At 43.4% G+C, this 17,427-nt stretch overlaps 1 protein-coding gene across 19 annotated transcripts in view; it reads left to right on the top strand.

Annotated features, from left to right (window-relative positions):
* KIAA1217 (KIAA1217 ortholog) overlaps positions 1-17,427 on the top strand; it is a 366,098-nt gene that overhangs the window by 318,602 nt on the left and 30,069 nt on the right. For 16 of the 19 annotated variants that reach the window (XR_008731924.1, XR_008731923.1, XM_055708257.1 and 13 more), the window contains 3 exons: positions 4,152-4,256; positions 4,697-4,749; positions 12,067-12,227. Coding sequence is in view for 17 of the 19 variants with exons in the window: in XM_055708257.1 (XP_055564232.1) it covers positions 4,152-4,256; positions 4,697-4,749; positions 12,067-12,227 (319 nt within the window). In the remaining 2 variants the exon portion in view is untranslated. The remainder of the gene's footprint in view (positions 1-4,151; positions 4,257-4,696; positions 4,750-12,066; positions 12,228-17,427) is intronic. The other 3 variants (XM_027799338.2, XM_055708266.1, XM_027799363.2) reach the window with 1 other exon arrangement.

The following is a 17,427-nucleotide window of genomic DNA, read 5'->3' as shown; positions in this document are numbered from 1 at the left end:
ACTGAAGATGCCCCCAGGAAAGGGAAGGAACATGCAAGTCATGCTTAAATAGCATTGCTGTGAGAAGTGGGTACCAATTCAGCAATACCTGAATACGCTGTACCCTGCTTGGGATTAATTCCAATTAATTGCAGTAGAGGGGATGACAGGAAACCTCAGTGAAGCTATAAGGAAGAAATCTGGTGATGAAATCTGTTGTCTCAGTGCACAGTCCCCAGAGAAGCAAGGGCTTGTTCTGCTTCTGCTGAATTTGGGCAGCAGCATGCTAAGGCAGGGCCCCAGTGCCTGGACATACCTGGGGCCGGGGCTGTGGATCAGGCTGCCGGGGAGGACAGGGCTGGTGAGCAGCCTGTGCCTGCTCTGCTGGCCGAAGTCTGTGACGAGGCACGGCCAAGTCTGATGGAGAGGCCTGCTAGAGCCAGGAGTCGCTGCTGACCTTGCCCCCTCCTTTCCTCCCCCACCACGCTACCACCTCTTGAGTCTCCTGGCATTCATAAGGACAACAATGTGAAACAACGCCTGTCTGCTCAGGCTGATAAAATAGCCATTTCTTTCCCAGCAGCTGTAGAAGGGACCCTCCCTGCCCTTCCTGGGTGGTGGAGAGATGGAGACTTATCTGGGAAATTAACCTGGGAACAGAGACGGGGTTTGGCCTTCTTGTGCGGCCACTGCCAGCAAAGAGGCACCAGTGCGTTTTGTTCTGCCTGACCCTCACCCCTAGTGCTCTGTGTCCTGGCCTGCCCTGTCCGGGGGGGGGGGGGGGCCCGGCCTGCCCTGTGTCACCAGAGTGCCGCTCTGCCCCGTGCCCTGGGGGCCCCGGCCTGCCCCGTGTCACCAGACTGTCGGCTTGTCCCCTGCCCTGGGCGCCCCGGCTTGCTCTGTGTCACCAGAGTGTCAGCTTGTCCCCTGCCCTGGGCACCCCGGGTTGCCCTGTGTCACCAGAGTGCCGCCCTGCCTCATGCCCTGGGTGCCCTGGCCTGCCCTGTGTCACCAGAGTGCCGCTCTGCCCCATGCCCTGGGTGCCCTGGTCTGCCCCGTGTCACCAGACTGTCGGCTTGTCCCCTGCCCTGGGCGCCCCGGCTTGCTCTGTGTCACCAGAGTGTCAGCTTGTCCCCTGCCCTGGGCACCCCGGGTTGCCCTGTGTCACCAGAGTGCCGCCCTGCCTCATGCCCTGGGTGCCCTGGCCTGCCCTGTGTCACCAGAGTGCCGCTCTGCCCCATGCCCTGGGTGCCCTGGTCTGCCCCGTGTCACCAGAGTGCCACTCTGCCCCGTGCCCTGGGCGCCCCGGGCTGCCCGTGTCACCAGACTGTCGGCTTGTCCCCTGCCCTGGGCACCCCGGGTTGCCCTGTGTCACCAGAGTGACGCTCTGCCCTGTGCCCTGGGCACCTCGGCCTGCCCTGTGTCACCAGAGTGCTGGCCTGTCCTGTGCCCTGGGCACCCCGGGCTGCCTGGTGTGGGAAGGGGTGACAGGGCAAGCCGTTCCCTCCACCTTCCCTCTCCACGACAAGGAGCACAGCGAGAGGTAGAGACTATAATATCGAGAACCAAGACTGTACGACTGTCATAGCGGTGCTGGCATCCCTGATAGCCCCCGCCCTGGCACAGGCTGAGGAGAGCATTTGTTCTCTGCCTCCAGAGCAGGGGTTGCTCCAGCCGTTCATAGGGAAGCTGGAGGGGAAGGGGGCCTGCAGAGCCCATCGCTGCCCCGCGGGCCATGCAGCGGGAGGCCGGGCTGGGCCACCAGCTCTCCAGCCACGCCAGCCCAGGGCACAGCCCTGCTGCAGGGATGGCCAGGTCCCTCCCTGCCCACACTGTAGCACGCTGCCTCCCACTGCCTTCAGTCAGACCGCCGGGTCTGCAAAACTCTGGTCATTTTATTTAATGCCTAAAAGGTGCCTCCTTTGAGACACCTGTTTTTGAAATGTTTTGTGCTAATGGCCATAACGACTCTGGGTATTCCAGTGAAACGCTTACAGGAAAAATCCTGCCTTGTCTTTAACAGGAGTAGCTCCAGAGCACATGTAGATTCTTCACATTCTTAATTCTTTTACCATATGAAAAAACAATGTGCTCTGTGCAATTGATTCCAGTATTTCATTCGTTTTTCGTCGTCTTCTATCTCTGTAACATCCCTTTCCCTCTTAACAGCATATTTTCCTAGATTTCATGGCAAGGGACAAGATCAGTTTTGTGTTGCCGTAATCTCTTTTGAAGCAGAAGATTGTTTCCAGATTATTGAATGTGGCATGGAAAAAACATCATATTTATGAATTGGTAAAACAGATAGACTTCCAATTGAGTTAGTTCCAGGAAGGTTTTGCGATGATTATCTGGGGAAAAAAAAATGTTTTCATTATTAAGTGTCAAAAATGCTGCATTAAAGTTTTTTAGGATATATTTATCCCAGGGTTTTAGTACTTGTTTTTGTTCCAAAGGTTACTGTGGCCTGCACCAGTTTCTTATTTTAAAACTTATAATAGTGGAAATTCTGTAACATATTTCTTGGTTTGAAATGAATTAGGTCAGATTCACTAGTCTTCTCATCACCATTCAAAATACCTTTCAACGTGAAGACAGAAAAGTAAGACGCGCATGCTGTATTAAATTGCAGTAAGAACACATCTGTTGGCTGGGAACTGACTGAGCACTCTCTTCCCTCCTTGTCTGTTAGCATCTCATTACTTGTATTGCTGCCCTGTTTTCTCCATGTCTGGGTGTCTTGGAGTCTCTCCTGGCTATGGTATCTGCGTGCTGTCCCAGAAAACCTCTATTTCATTCGCTGAATGTGAATGAAATAATAAGCCTGGATAATCTGGCTGGTTACAGGCTGGGCTGGTTACTTGCCTTGTATCGTATCAGCTTGCTTTTGCCTGGTAGTGGTACCTACCTTTAAGTTTATATGGCCTTTATCGATTGGCGTTATTGCTTTGGTCACCAAACAGCAACTGGAGCTGGGGGTGGCAGGAGCCTGGCTGTTCCCATGTACCCAGGATACCGCAGTGGTGATGGATGGCCCCAGTAGCAGGTTGAGTCTGGGGCTGCATGTCTGTCCCATCTTCTTTCATCAGTCATTGCTGCTGGTCTTGGTCACTTGCTTTTTGAAAAGTTTTGTTCACAGTCATCTTCCAAAATCACAGCCCCCTGTTGGTGTTTGCTCTTGTGTGTCTCCCCAGTCACATAACTGCTGGCATATAGGGACAAATTTTCAGAAGGACCTGTCTGAGGTCCCATATTGATGTGTGTCTGCGTTGTGTTGTGTGATTGACATACTGACATGTGAAAGTAGGCACCTGTGTGATCAGAAGGCTATTTTGGAGCCTGCCGAGGAGGTTGCCTGGTACCAGACATGCATTTATGTAAATACATGCATTTATGTAAAAAGGTAAACACAGAAATGTTAGCCTTCGTATCCAAAAAAAGTCATTGTTGTTGTTTAGTGGCCTTTGGTATCTATGGAAAACACTGACCACACCTATTACAGTCCTTCATCTCTTTTCTTCTGCTTTTTAGGAATTTCTCAGGATATATGTGTGAAAACAAATCTGTTTTTCGGTAACGTTACTGTACAGTCTGCATTTGGTGTCCTGTGCCTGTCTGTCACATTGCTGTCCTTTCCAAAGCAGACAGTTCTGATGTCAAGTGCAAAGGATTTGGTCTGGGATGGTGTCAGTTTGGGCAGATTAAATGCTTCGCAGACAAAAATCCTGGGTTTGGGAAAAGTAAGAATAAGTAACAAGAAATGCAAAGTCTTTAATCATGAAACCTCATATACAGGCAAAACTATTGGCCCAGTGTAGGTAAATGAGAAAATACATGTAATGCTGAAAATTATTTTCACTAGTTCCAAGAGGTATTAGCTATTGTTCTAGGTGCCTGTCTCATGAGATCATTAGAAGTCTATTATCTGGGTGGTTGGTTGTTTTGTTCTTTTTTAACCAAACAGATGTCTTTTTTATTGTCTGTTACCATGCCAAAGCTGCCCAAACCAAGATGCGGTAAGCTGCTGCAACAAGGTATATGCAAACTGGTACCCATGGGCCTTTGCACAAACTCTGTAGTGTCTTTCCAGTCCTGTGGTAATCATTCACCTAGAAAAACAAGTCTGAAAGCAACTATATCTGGCTTTAACAAATGGTTCTCTTGTCTTACAGAGAGAGGATACAAGCCATGGAGAAACAGATTGCCAGTTTAACTGGTCTTGTTCAGTCTGCGCTTTTTAAAGGGCCAAATACAAGTAATAGCAAAGATGCTTCTAGGTAAAAAAAGAATTCATTAAATCTGTTTCTCTGTAATGATTTCAGTAATCAATCAACAAAAATAATATTTGAATGTAATAGTAAAAAAACCTGAATGCTGAATCATTTTTAAATATCTTTATCATCCCCATGAGAATGCTAGGCAGAGAGGAAGAATATGCCAAATGCTAGATGGAGATTAACTGCTTTACTCTTCTGTGTTTTAAAAAGAATTAATGTAGCTACATCTCTGTGCTTTCTACTACTTATACGCCGTTCCTTGCTTAACTTGTATTAAAAGCTGATTTAAAAAAAAAAACCACCAACAAACATCTGACAAGCTACTGGTGATTTAAATTAAAAATATATGTTAGACAAGGCCATTTAATCTGCTGATTAAAAACTTCATTACAGTTTTAATGTTAGTAAATTAAAATTACGATTTTTTTTTTATTACTTAGTGAGAAGATGATGTTGAAAATTGTGTCCAGCAAGAGCAGCGCTGACACTGCAGGTAAGATAATTTACTTTTAATATACAAATTATTCAGATATATGAATAGCTGTAATGTTACTACCATCCCAGCTAATGGAAATATCAAATCAAATTTACTTAAACTCCTATAGCTGTACTGTGAGAACTGAAGTTTAAGTTCAGGATACGGGAGATGACCACATCTTTGTTAAGAGAGGAATTTCTGTACAGGTTGAGGTGGTCTTTGGAATGAATTTCACACCTGCACTGAATGGTTTAAATGAGATACAGAGTCTCTGCATATGGTGAATTTTCCACCTATTGTATATGTCTGTCATTAACCCCAGATGTATCCAGATTGCTGTAGAAGGCTAAATATTTCATTCCTGTTCTGGTTACCTGACCATATCTCTAAGGTTCTTCTGTCAGTAGGATGCTATGGATGTAATAACACTAAGGAATTCAGCAGTCGGCAAGATAGCACTTTCCCTAATTAAGCTGTATTGATCTGTTACTAATTAGTATCACACACCTAAACTGTTCTGAGCAAGCATCAATTATCAAGCCAGTAAGAGTTGGTCTTATTTTAGCTTCCCACTTGGAGAAGCTGTTAAGTGTTTAAAAGATAGAGTTAAGGCTGTTGTGAAAGACGACCTCCATGTGGTTGAAGCTCTTTGTGTATGAGCTGCTGCTGGAGGTGTCTGCATGGTGTTCGTCTGTTTATACACCTCCTTTTCACCCTTTGTCATGCACCGAATGCAAATAAAGGCAGTTCCCTACTTCCTGGTAATGCTGTTCCCACAGGGAGGTCTGTGCTCCGGCAGGTAGTGCATCACACACATTTATTAGCAAATATATTATGCTCTTAAGCAGCCTTTCTGCTGGAGATGTTAGTTCACGTTCAGGATTCCTGTTTATCTGGAATTGCAGTATGTCCTCCTAACCGACAGAAATCAAACCAGGCCTGGAAACTAGAAATTGTTAAAGTCGTGGTGCTGGAGCTTTGCTCCCAAGCCACTCTCTGGTCCTATTCCAACTCTTCCCTTCCTGCTGGCCCCTGGATGGAGGAAAGCAATACTTAAGGCTGTAAAGAAATAAGTTGTAATTTATCAGTTTCAGGCAACTTACTGAATAGTCCATCATTTTTCAAAACAGCTGCAAAATGCTCTTAGTCTTTTCCCTATTTCATTGTCATTATACACTGAAAATGTGTGGTATTTCCCACTTGCACAGGCCTCATCTTGTGCAGTACATATGTACATACATACTTATACCTATGAAACCATCAAAACCTGCACACACGTTGCCTTGTGTTCCTCTTTGTATTGTATTGCTGTTCAGCCTTTCTGCTTTCCCTGTGTTTGTACTAATCCAGATAAATACTTCAGGGGGGCACTGAGTTGGAGGTCCTAGTCTAAGTGGGCCCTGCTCTGAATGGGAGTTTGGACTAGATGACCTCCAGAGGTCCCTTTCAACCTAACTTACTCAGTGGTTTGTGTGTACGTGTGTGAATGTGTTCTCAGTGAAATGAGAAACGGAATAATATTCATTGGGAAAATGGCTCTACACAAGGCAAAGATGAGTACTCCTTGGTGTGGAAGTGACGCCCAGCCCATGAGAATAGCATGGTTCATCTGACCAGCAACTGTTGCCTGCTGCTGTCGTTCCCAGAGATTCTGCACTCACTACCTGATTGTATGACTGAACGCATGTCCCTGAAATGGCAAAATTGAATCTTAACAGCTGCCTGTCCAAGCGTGGGGGGGTGGAGGGTGGGGCATGTAATTTACTGGCCAAAGACCAGATAAGCATCTGTCACGTACTGACAGAGACATTGACTTTATCGTGAGACACAGGTAGGGCAGTGGGGCAGCCATGAAGCCAGTTGTCTGCGAGGATCCCTATTGGTGCTATGAACTGTAGCGGTAACTCCAGCATTTGCATCTCTAAATCCTGTCCTTCCAGCATGACTCAGCCACAAAATTAAATTGTTGCAGTAAGGGAAACAAGGTGTGGTGCTGACCCCAATATACTACAGTATTGTAACCCACATCAGCTATTACTGAAGACTGCTGTGTAATAGAATAGTCCTGTATAATAGAATATTTTGCTTTTGAAATTGTGCATGACAGGGTCTAAGAAGTCAATGCAGTCCCTGCTTACTTGAAAATTAGGCAATCTTCCAGAATATGCTATGCAATGTTTCTCCTTTTTGTATATATGCTTGGGTTTAAACATGCCAGCAACATCTAGAAACACTTCTGCTGACTGCTGTTTTGTTCTTCAATTCACCCTAATCCTTATTAAGTATAGCCATTTAGACAGTCAACTCTCCTAGTATACAATTCCACTTGACAACTGTGCACTGAGATACCAGTTTTAGCAATTTCAAAGTCTATTTGAAAGAAAAAGTGATATAAAATGTTGATTGAGCAGTCCTTTCTAGAGCACTGGTAAGCAGAAACATGAATTGCTTCCCATCCTGAACAATAAAACATCTGTGCAGAATAAAATTGACTCATCAGTGTTGAACCAACATAGTATTTTATAGTGTGTTTCAATGATAGGATACTTTCATGCAAAAAATAGAGAATTAGCTCACGTGGGAAGAGAAAGAAACCAAAATTTCTAAATCCTAGATAACTCTATATAGCTAGATTGTGAATACTCTCGTATTTCATATAAACTAAATTTTTGTATTTAACGTTTTTGCTTTGCCAGTCTATAGCAGATTCTTCAGCCTCAAATATTGAAGAGCCTAAATAAAAATGCTTTTTCACTGGTGAAAATGAGCCTGTTACAAGCATGCGTGTCTGCATTTCTTATGTTTTGTTGCTTTAGGCTCAGTTCTTTCATGGGAGGTGGGTTCAAAGAGCAGTAACCCTCCACAGGGTCTGCCTATGTCTCTTCTGCTAATGCTAGGAGAAATCCCACAACTGAATCTTTATAACCTTCTTCAATTCATCAAAAGTGAACAGCATCAAGGGACTTTTCACTTAGGAACAGACATGTGAGTAAAACCAAACTATACTAGGAAGACTCTCCTTGAGATCACAAAAATACATGCTGAGAAATGCTCATCTCCTCTCTTTTCTATTACATTTTTCTTCATCAAGTGGTGAAATTTATAGATTAAACCCTGGATTCATTGATCAAATTGAGATCAGTTGTATCATGGATTACCAAAAAAAGAAGTAGTTCTTTGCTAGTTGCTGCCTTGTTGGAAGAGGAGGAAGGAGATTTCCATATTTCCTGAAAAGGGATCAGGGAGTACCTCTTTCTGCACTAACACCACCAGTACAAACCAAGAGAGGGAGGTGGCAGCAGGGAGAAGTATTACACATGCAGGCCTTGGACTTGATTCCTTGCTCTTTGTGAACTCTCTTGTCATCTGTGCATATCTGCATGCCTTTTTCACATGCATGACTCTTGCTGTGGTGATCTGCAAATTAAGAACAATGTTCGTATCTGCTTGCCTATCTCAGATTCAAAGATACATCATGCCAGTCTTTGACAACATTTGCAGGTAAAACATGATTCTGAATTCATTCTGGATCAATGAGGTGAAGTTGAACACTAATATATATATAATATCTTTTTCTTTTATGGGTGGTTTAGTGACTGGTCGTAACAGCTGCTTAATGATGGAACTGCAACCTTATGTTTGCATTTGCCTATTTGTTTAGTGGATTCTAACTGGAGGGAAAGAGAACTAAGTAACTGTCAAATGTCTCCCCCAATGATGCTTGAAAGTGTTGTGGCTCTTTAATAAGGAGATGAGTAATTTGTGAAGAAGCATTGCTGAGTATCTTCTGATGGCCTTTTTTTCTAGCCTGCTTCAAAATAAATCTTAGAGTTTTAGAAAGAAAAAAAAAATTAGAAAATTGAAGCAGTGTCTTTGCAACCGTAGCGAAGATCAGGTGTAGAAGTTGTGTCCCTTACATTCCTGAGTCTGGGCAAATAGCAAATTTCCCCCCTTCCTGCATGTCAGTTCTCTTTGTATGTTAAAAATGACAGCTTATTTCATTATTCTTTGTAAAAAAAGTTAACATTTGTTTTCCATCCAGAGTATTAGGAAATTATGGAGGGTTTTTGCATTCAGGTCCCCTTACCTAGCTCCAGCAAGGGTTTATTTAAAAACCTGAGAGCCAGTGCTGTTTCTTTCCCTTCAATCCATCTGGCTGCACATCTAATCGCAAAGCTACAGCCTGGGACTATTTCCAAAAGCAAGCTATACTACCTAGATGAAGCAGCCCCTCATTCAGCTGCCCTTTTATTCCATTTTGATGAAAATATGTATCTCTGAGAAATCAGCTGCTGATCCTTACTGCGCTCCCATGCTCACTTGATGTCTGTGGTTGTCTTTCACACCCTCGGGAGTCCCACATTGTGCTTCACAGGCTCTGAGCACACTGTAGCAGGGACACCGTGGCAGCTGAGAGTACCTAACAGCGGCAAGAGGTGGCCGAGGAAGCAGAGGAGGAGGAGAGCTGCTTTGCAGGGAGTCAGAGACATTTATTGCTTACAGGAGCAGATCACAGTCCATCTACACTAAAAGGAAAGCAGGCACCCCTTCCTGAGAAAATATGTGAATTGACTGAGGTCCAGCATGGGGGGAGAGACTGATGGGGACTGATTCATGCTTTGGCTGCATCATCGCAGTGTTGGGGGCTGAGGTTTTGGAGCTTTTGCTTGAGGCAAAGAATAGGAGAAAGGTAGATGTGTTTTCAAAAATAGTCCAGATTTGTGGCTAGGGATCAGAAATCTTGGAGGCTTACCCACATTTTTCAGACTCTCTGGTGGTTTCTGTCTGTAGGGTTTATGAACTAAATCTCCTTTTTTAAAATAAAATGCAAAAAATAGTGCATGTGGGAGGGAAATAGATGCTTGACTGTAGGAAAAACTGTGGTATACGTGTAGACAGGTAAGTATTAGCATATATTAGACTGAAGCATGAAGTGGGTACAGAATGGCAGTGAACAAGGACTGTTTATTCCTTGAGTGTTGCTTTCTGTTAAGCAACTCTTTGAAAGTCAAGAGAGCATTGAATCATACTGGAATATAGCAAAAATGTGCAGCAGCGTGCTCAGCAGTGAAATGAAAAGTGCCGTTGTTGAAGCACCAAGCAGACCTAGCTGGAGCGTGTTTAGGTAAGGTATAGCATTACAACGGCCAGCAGCCGGCTAGAACAGCTTTTTGTTCGAGCGTGTCTCTGGAAGCCTATGGCATGGCATGCCTATATAGCGTGGGTGCAGCCAGGGGGCCCTGTGCTTCTACTGACAGGAATTGCAAATGTAGGTAAAGCAAGAAACATGATTCCTCAGAAACTTTTGGCCTATTTTTAAATAAAAGTAGTCTGGTGTAATTTTCATCCTTTAAAGGTGTTTCCTCCAGGTGAATTTTGCAAAGGCTATGTTTGAGGTATCCACACCTGTTGGCAGAGGGATAACAATGTGTTGTTATGCTAAGCTGTACTCAGGCACATTTGGAGACTTTACTGGTTGAAAAGACTACTAGGAATGAGTGGATGAGGATAAAATGCTCTCAGGATTCATACTAATTCCAGCCAGAAAAATGTGTCGTGCCCTTTGGAGCACCGAAAATTTGCCTTCAACAGGCAAAGAAAAACTGACAACACTAGTTTCTGTTTGATTTCATTGAACTTGATAGAATGTGTGCTTGTGGGAACAAATGCTGACCAAAATCACTGTGCAGATCCATTGATGAGTTATGTTCTGTTTCCTCAGTTTTTTAGTGATAGAGAAGGAAGAAATGAGTTGAGGAATGACATGATAATAGAATCATTTAGGCTGGAAAAGACCTTTAAGATCATAGAGTCTAACTGTTAACCTAACACTGCCAAGTCCACCACTGAACTATGCCCCCAAGTGCCACATCTGCATGTATTTTAAATACCTTCAGGGATGGTGGCTCAACCACTTCCCTGGGCAGCCTGTTCCAGGCTGGATAACCCGTTTGGTGAAGAAATTTTTCCTAACATACAATCTAAACTTCCCCTGGTGCAACTTGAGGCTGTTTCTTCTCGTCCTATCATTTATTACTTGGGAGACAAGACTGACACCCACCTCATTTCATGTGTAGAGAGCAATAAGGTGCTACCTGAGCCTCCTTTCCTCCAGACTGAAAACCCCAGTTCCCTCAGCCACTCCTCATAAGACCTGTGCTCTAGACCCTTCACCAGTTTCATTGCTCTTCTTTGGACACACTCCAGCACTTCAGTGTCTTTCTTGTAGTGAGGGGCTGATGATGCAGTAGTTCAGAGAGCAGCAGACACCTGAGCCATCTCAGCCTGAGGGGCAAGGTGGATCTGGCACTGTGATCGGAAGAGTATGCAGAGCTTCATAGTGCTTAGAAAATTAAGTGTGCCCTACTGATGGTCTTTCATTTTGCCTGTTGATGGTAAGAGAGGAAGGGACACATTAGAAAGAAAATTTGAAGAATATGGGTGTTTGAGTGCAAGTTGCTGGAAGAAGCTATACCATGACCGTTAGCTGATCAGCTGGATTTTGCTTGTACCCTGTAAATAAAGCTTCTTCCCGGGTACTTGAGATTGAAAAGAACAAGCTTGACATTGGTGCTGTGTGGACGAACAGCATTATTTAACAAAGAAAGTCTTGTGAGGACACTGATGGTTATTCTCAGGAGTGTGGCTCAGCTCGCTTCCTTGTGTTATGCTGTATTCCTTTGAAAACACAACCCTGAATAAATTACATACTAAAGAGGAATGGGTGGATGCAACGGCTGGAAAGCAGTTCTCTGCTACACCATTGTTTCAATGATCCTGGTTTTATACAGTAGCTGTTGGACACAACTGACAGAAATAATGCAATTGTACTTTAAGCAGCAAAGCAAGATTCTCTTTAGAAACCTTTTCCCCACACTTGGCAGTTTGACGGATGTCTCTCCAGTGATAATTAATCAACAAATACAGAGTTCAGGAGTGCTGTGAATTTGCGTCAACTTGGTCTCAGATGGCTCCTGGGAGGACAATCCCAAAGCTCCTTTCAGCACCAGTTTGATTTGTGGCTGTTTTGTGTAATCTGAAGTTACAGATTATCTCATCTCCACTACTTGTGGGAGGAAGCAGTCTTGTGGTAATGCAGTGCTCTGATATGGCTGAGGTTCTAGCAGAGATACACTCTAATATTGTACAGTTTTCCCTCAAAATACATTTGTTAAGGCGGTGCCAGTACCCTGTTAATACTGACCATTGGCAGCTGTATTTTTCTTTTCTTGTCCCTCTATGTGAAATACATGTGGATTCAGTGGGCAGAGGAAGGATCATGTTTGCACTTTCTCTGCTGGTGAGCTCAACCTGTGCTGCTGCTTATTGCAGGCGCTGCTAACATATCTGGGGGGAAGAACGCGTTGGCAACTGTGGAATCAGCTGTCATCCATCACACTGCTGGAGCCCCGTCAATGCAAGTCAGCCTGCATGGAATGAAACGCAGTGTGTCAGATCTGCGGCTGCAGCTGCATCAGATGAAGCAGCTACAGGTATGCTTATCTTGGTAATATTGGGAAAGTGAGTTGTCAGCAAATGCTCTTTCCCTTTCCCTTTGTACATGAATGATTCTCAGTAGCAGAGTTTTAGCAAAGAGAAGACCTAAGTATTACAGACACAAAAGCATATTCTGCCCTAGCATATACCACTTGCATAGTCCAAGAGGTATGAGAATTGGCTCAGTTTAACTGTTGCTGCTTAGATATTGAGAAAAATCTTCATTTCTAGCTTTTTTTGATGACTCTAGACATTAAAGCAGTATTTATATTACAATAATATTAAGTCTGTGATTACAGTTTGGACCCTGCTATGCTTTGGGCTGTATAAACATGTCAGAAGAGCTATGTTGCTTCTCCATACTGTTTACAGTTGAGACAGTTTTTAAGTTCCTGAATAAACAACTTTGATGTCAGGAAGCCCAAATGTAGCTGAGGATCTGTAGATACGCTTTAAGCCAGAGTCTGAGCCCTGAATTTACAGAACCCAGAAGAATAGCCAAGTTGAACAGCAAGGAGAACCAAAAGTTGCTACAGAGGTTTGCGGTGCCCTACTTATATTCACATTTTACCAGTACCTTCCTAACACAGACCACACCTCAAAACCTGCAAGAAACAGTAAGAACACTGAAGAGTTAACCAAAATGTTCTGTTGACACATACCATCATGCTGCAATACCTGTTGTTCATCTCAGACACTGTGAAAATAAGCATATGCAGCTGTACAGATCCTCAGCCCTTCATTTAACTGGAAACTGAAGAGCACTCTGTATTGTCTCAGAGGATGTAAAAGGAGGTAAAGCAATGTCTTGTAAGACAAAGTGGACAGCAGGGGAAACTTCAACACTCTGCCAGTCCTCCTTGTCTGGAAAGTGACATCACATGTTTGATATTGTAGGACTGCAGCTACTGCTGTTAAAACCAAAGTGTTTTGAATATGGGAATGGTACTATGTCAGTCTCCTTTGAGTTGCTGATCAATTTTAGAACAGAATAATGATAATACAGATCAGAATTCAGAGCACATTTTGCCTTCACTTCCTTAACTAAAAGAAATTGAATTGTGAACCGGTCATAGGGTAAGGCAGCAGAAGGGTGAGGTAAACATCAGGATGAAAAAAATGTGGCTAAGACTGAAGATCATAGAATCCTAGAGTCATGGAATCATTTAGTTTGGAAAAGACTCTCAAGGTCTTCAAGTCCAACTGTTAACCCAGGATTGCCAAGTCCATCACTAAAATCACGTCCCCAAGCACTGCATCTACGCATTTTTTAAACACCTCCAGGGATGGTGATTCCACATGCACATGCTGTGACAAGGTCCTGCAATGAAGGTAACAAAGAGATGGCAGAAGGTTTTTGGAGCAAATCGTTGTGTCAGCCAGGTGACCTCTGCCCTGTGATACAGGACCCATGTATTTATGTTTTCAGTTTAGGATGAGTATGTTCCTATAGCAAATGTATCTTTCAAAAGCTCTTCTCAGCAGTGCTGCCTATATGCCAGCCATCATCGTCCACAACTAATTTCAAGACTCTGGCTTGGTATCTCTGCCCTGGCACATTACGTGTAAGTGTGTGGTCTTTCAGATTTGTACCACAAACCCTCTGTCCTTCTGTAACCCTATGTGCCAAATGCAGCTCTTGGCAAATGCCTGTGGTCTGGCCACCAGCTGTGCTTGGCATGTGGCATCATAAAATGGAATGGATGTCGCAGTGCTGCGCTGGAGGCAGTGAGCACATTGTTCTCCCAGGGCCTGCTCACTGAGGAAGTGGCGTTTTCCCACCTGCATCTTGTCTCCGTGGCCGTGCCCAGAGTGGTAACCTTGCTTTTGATCAAATATAGCATTATGGCACACAGGAGTGAAGAACCTTGTGCCATCTGCACAAATCAGTGCTGCCAAGGAAGTCTTGAGAAGGAAAAAGGGGCATATCCCAGGTGTGCTCATTAACTCTGGCTGGCTTCCCTTATTTCAGAAATGACAGCAAATTTGGTGCATCATGCCAGTAGGAAGTGGTCAAATTTGTGATAGTCGGATGGAAGAACGTGTAGCTCAAGGGAGACTTCTGTATATTACATATAAATTACATACATGAGAGTGAGGTTTTGTCATGGCTTTTCTGACTGGGCAGAATTACTTTGAAAAAGAGGTCACAGTTTGTAGGGCAGCAAGTGAAACGGGTAGTGGTTTAAAATGAAGTGTTGAAACATCACACTTCTAACAAAAAAAATGTGTGCTGTGTTTTTTGGAAAATAATTCTAAGTAAAAGGGAAAATTATTTTTCTGTTTTTCCAAATTGTTTGCATAGTATGTTTGACAGTACTTCATATTTTTCACTTTCACTGTTTCTCCTGGGCTGGCAGTCAGTTCGTTCCTGTTTGTGTGAATTGTTTGTACAGTGACAGACTAAAAGAAACACTTCCAAAGAACTGACAAAGATGATTGCACAGGAACATAAGTTGGCAGGATAACTAAGAAATAGGAACAAGGCATAAAACTATATTTAATACTGTCTGTGGTTCAGTTTTCAATTGATGTTATCACTGTAAGTTCTTACTCATTTGCTTAATAGAATCAGAGAAACACATGACGGAAAAGACCTGTTCATTCATGTAGCCTTTGTCTGTGCTGGCAAAACCCTCTTTTTAAACTGTATCCAGCAGCAATTGATTCAGATTTATTGATTCACACACCAGTTAAGTGTATGTGTTACCAGATGCATCCAAAAAGTTAAGACTGTTTCAGTCTGGTTGGATTTTAACCAGAGATTCTGAAAATAAAGACATTTGCATCATGGATGTTGCTAGAGGTTAGATACACTTCTTGCTGCTACACTAGCATCTTCCTTAAGCACTCTGATTTTCAGAGATACTCAAGAAAGACCAGTTTCATGGTGCCATGGAGTTTTCCTCATTGCAAAAGATAGGTTATAACCCAGACTGTGTCCTGGATGCATTTGTTGGTAGGACTGGAGCCCATGACGAGCTCAGTGGAGTTGTTCAGTCTGCACTCCCAGATGATGAGAACTCTTCGTGGCGGGTTTGAACCAAGCCTTAGAGTACATGTCCTCATCAGCTTATACGTATATTGGAATCTTTTGTCTATTCCTTCCTTTCTTTAATTGAACACATTTTAAGAAAAAGCAGTTAGATATGATTGAGTGTTAGGAACATGTGTGCATGCATGCTTTTGCTTCAGCTGCTATTATTTGCAGGGAAATGAGTGCTGCAGAAAGGATAGAAAATGGTATAATAATACTGTCATAAATGGTATATGATACTCAGTCTCACAAGTGTAACTTTGAATTAGAAATTCAAATATGTTTTGAGCTGCATTATAGAATTGGTGAGACTATGTTTAATCCACGTATGGCAACAAACTTCAGGAATTAGATAATTAGATTCTACAGAGAAACTGAGCTGCAGGCAGGCAATCTCTGTTTGTGGCTGTGCACTGTAGTGTGTGGGAGGTGGGTGGCCCAAAAGCCTCTCCCAGCAGGGACTGGGAGGCTCCCACTGGACAGGTCATGTTTGTCTCCTAATGAGAGGCAGAGCTATGGACTAATACTGGGTTTTCCAGTTACCTGTCTCATAGATAATAATTGATTCAAAGTGAACTAAACTGTTTATTAGCTTATTCTTGAAGTGGGTGCCAGACGTGGTGCTGCTGTGCTTGTGAGAGAGGGATGATAGATAATGGCTGGAGCAGTAGCCAAACAGGAGGGACAAGGTAGGTACCTGGAGAGACTGGTGAGGCTGGGAGCGAGAGCCAAAGGTAGGGAATGTAGGAGAGGATGCTAGAATTCTAAAAAAGTGTGTTAAATTTCTTTCTGTTTGATTGCTGCTTGAAGTTGTAAGTCAGTTAACTCTAATAAGCAAGAAATTGTCATTTGGTGGTGACAAGAAAGCCTGCATTGCTTTTCCTTAGCTTTGGGCACTTGACTTTGGAATCTGAACACTGTTTAACAAAGTATCTTTTCACCTGTGAATGTCTGATTGTTTACTTGGCTTGTTTTCAAGCAAACTTAAAAATACAAAAAATTCTGCTCTGTGGAACAAGTCTGACAGATCCATAAAACTTCTTCCACTTGAGGCAGTGCAGTAACTAGCAGAGGCAGTTTGAGGGATAAATGGGATGTTCACTTTGCCAGGGGGTCTCAGATCTGATACCTGCTGTCAGAAGAAAGGTAAGAATCAAGTTCAACATGGAGGTAAATGTGCTGTAGCAGCCAGAGACTGCCTGCTCTTCCTCAGGCACAGCTCTTCCCTTCTGCTCCTGTTCACCCTGCCTCATGTTGTCCTTTGGCAGGTGATTGTTACCCCTCTCCCCTGGTTGTTACCCCTCTCCCCTGGTTCCTTCTCTTCTGTCGCTGCACCCATCTGTACCTCTCCCTTCTCATCTTCTGTCCCTGTTCCCCAAGCATGAACAAACCAAGTTTTCCAGAACTACCCAAGCATTGCATGAATTTTCTTAGAAATGACAAAAACATCTCTGATACCAAGGTGAGTAATTTCCCAGACTTCAAGAGCTCACTCCAAACACTGAGGTTTGTGAGAGTCCTCAACATACAAACTTTTTGAAATTTTGTTGAGTTATATTTTTATTCCCTAATCTTTTTATCAGAATTGGATGAACTTTTATGACTGAAACTTTCTAGTACTGTTTAAGCACTTCATCGTACATGGAAGTGACAAGCACCTTTGCTGTAGGTGTCACTACAATAAATATAGATCTCCTAGATACATCCATAATAGGGAAAAAAGTGTACCTGTCATTGCACAGCCTCTCACACACACACATACTCAATTTTGCTATTACTAGGAGTCACTGTTACCCGCTGAGGAACATGGAGGACTTAAATTCTGGACACCTGAGACTGAAGTCAGACTCTGTTACTGACCTTCTCACTGACCTCGGAGCAGTTGTTGCACATATCCCAAGTCACTTCCCCGTGTCAAATTTCCCCACTTTTTAAAGAACTGTGAATAAACTGTATGACTGAAGTGTTACATGCTCGTTCACTCATTTATTCATTGATTTATGTTTTCCTTTTTGAAAATATGGCACTATGAAAGAGATATGTGTCTCGGATAGCTGTGCTGGCCTTGCTGTAAGAGATTTTAATTTATGAAATCCAAACATTAATCCCATAGTGGAGAAAAATACACATACGCATTGTCTTCAGAAGAATCCAGTCTG

Source organism: Falco cherrug, chromosome 4, assembly GCF_023634085.1.
Source record: "Falco cherrug isolate bFalChe1 chromosome 4, bFalChe1.pri, whole genome shotgun sequence".
In the NCBI taxonomy this organism is placed as follows: domain Eukaryota; kingdom Metazoa; phylum Chordata; class Aves; order Falconiformes; family Falconidae; genus Falco; species Falco cherrug.
This window is presented reverse-complemented; position numbering and strand designations above follow the sequence as displayed.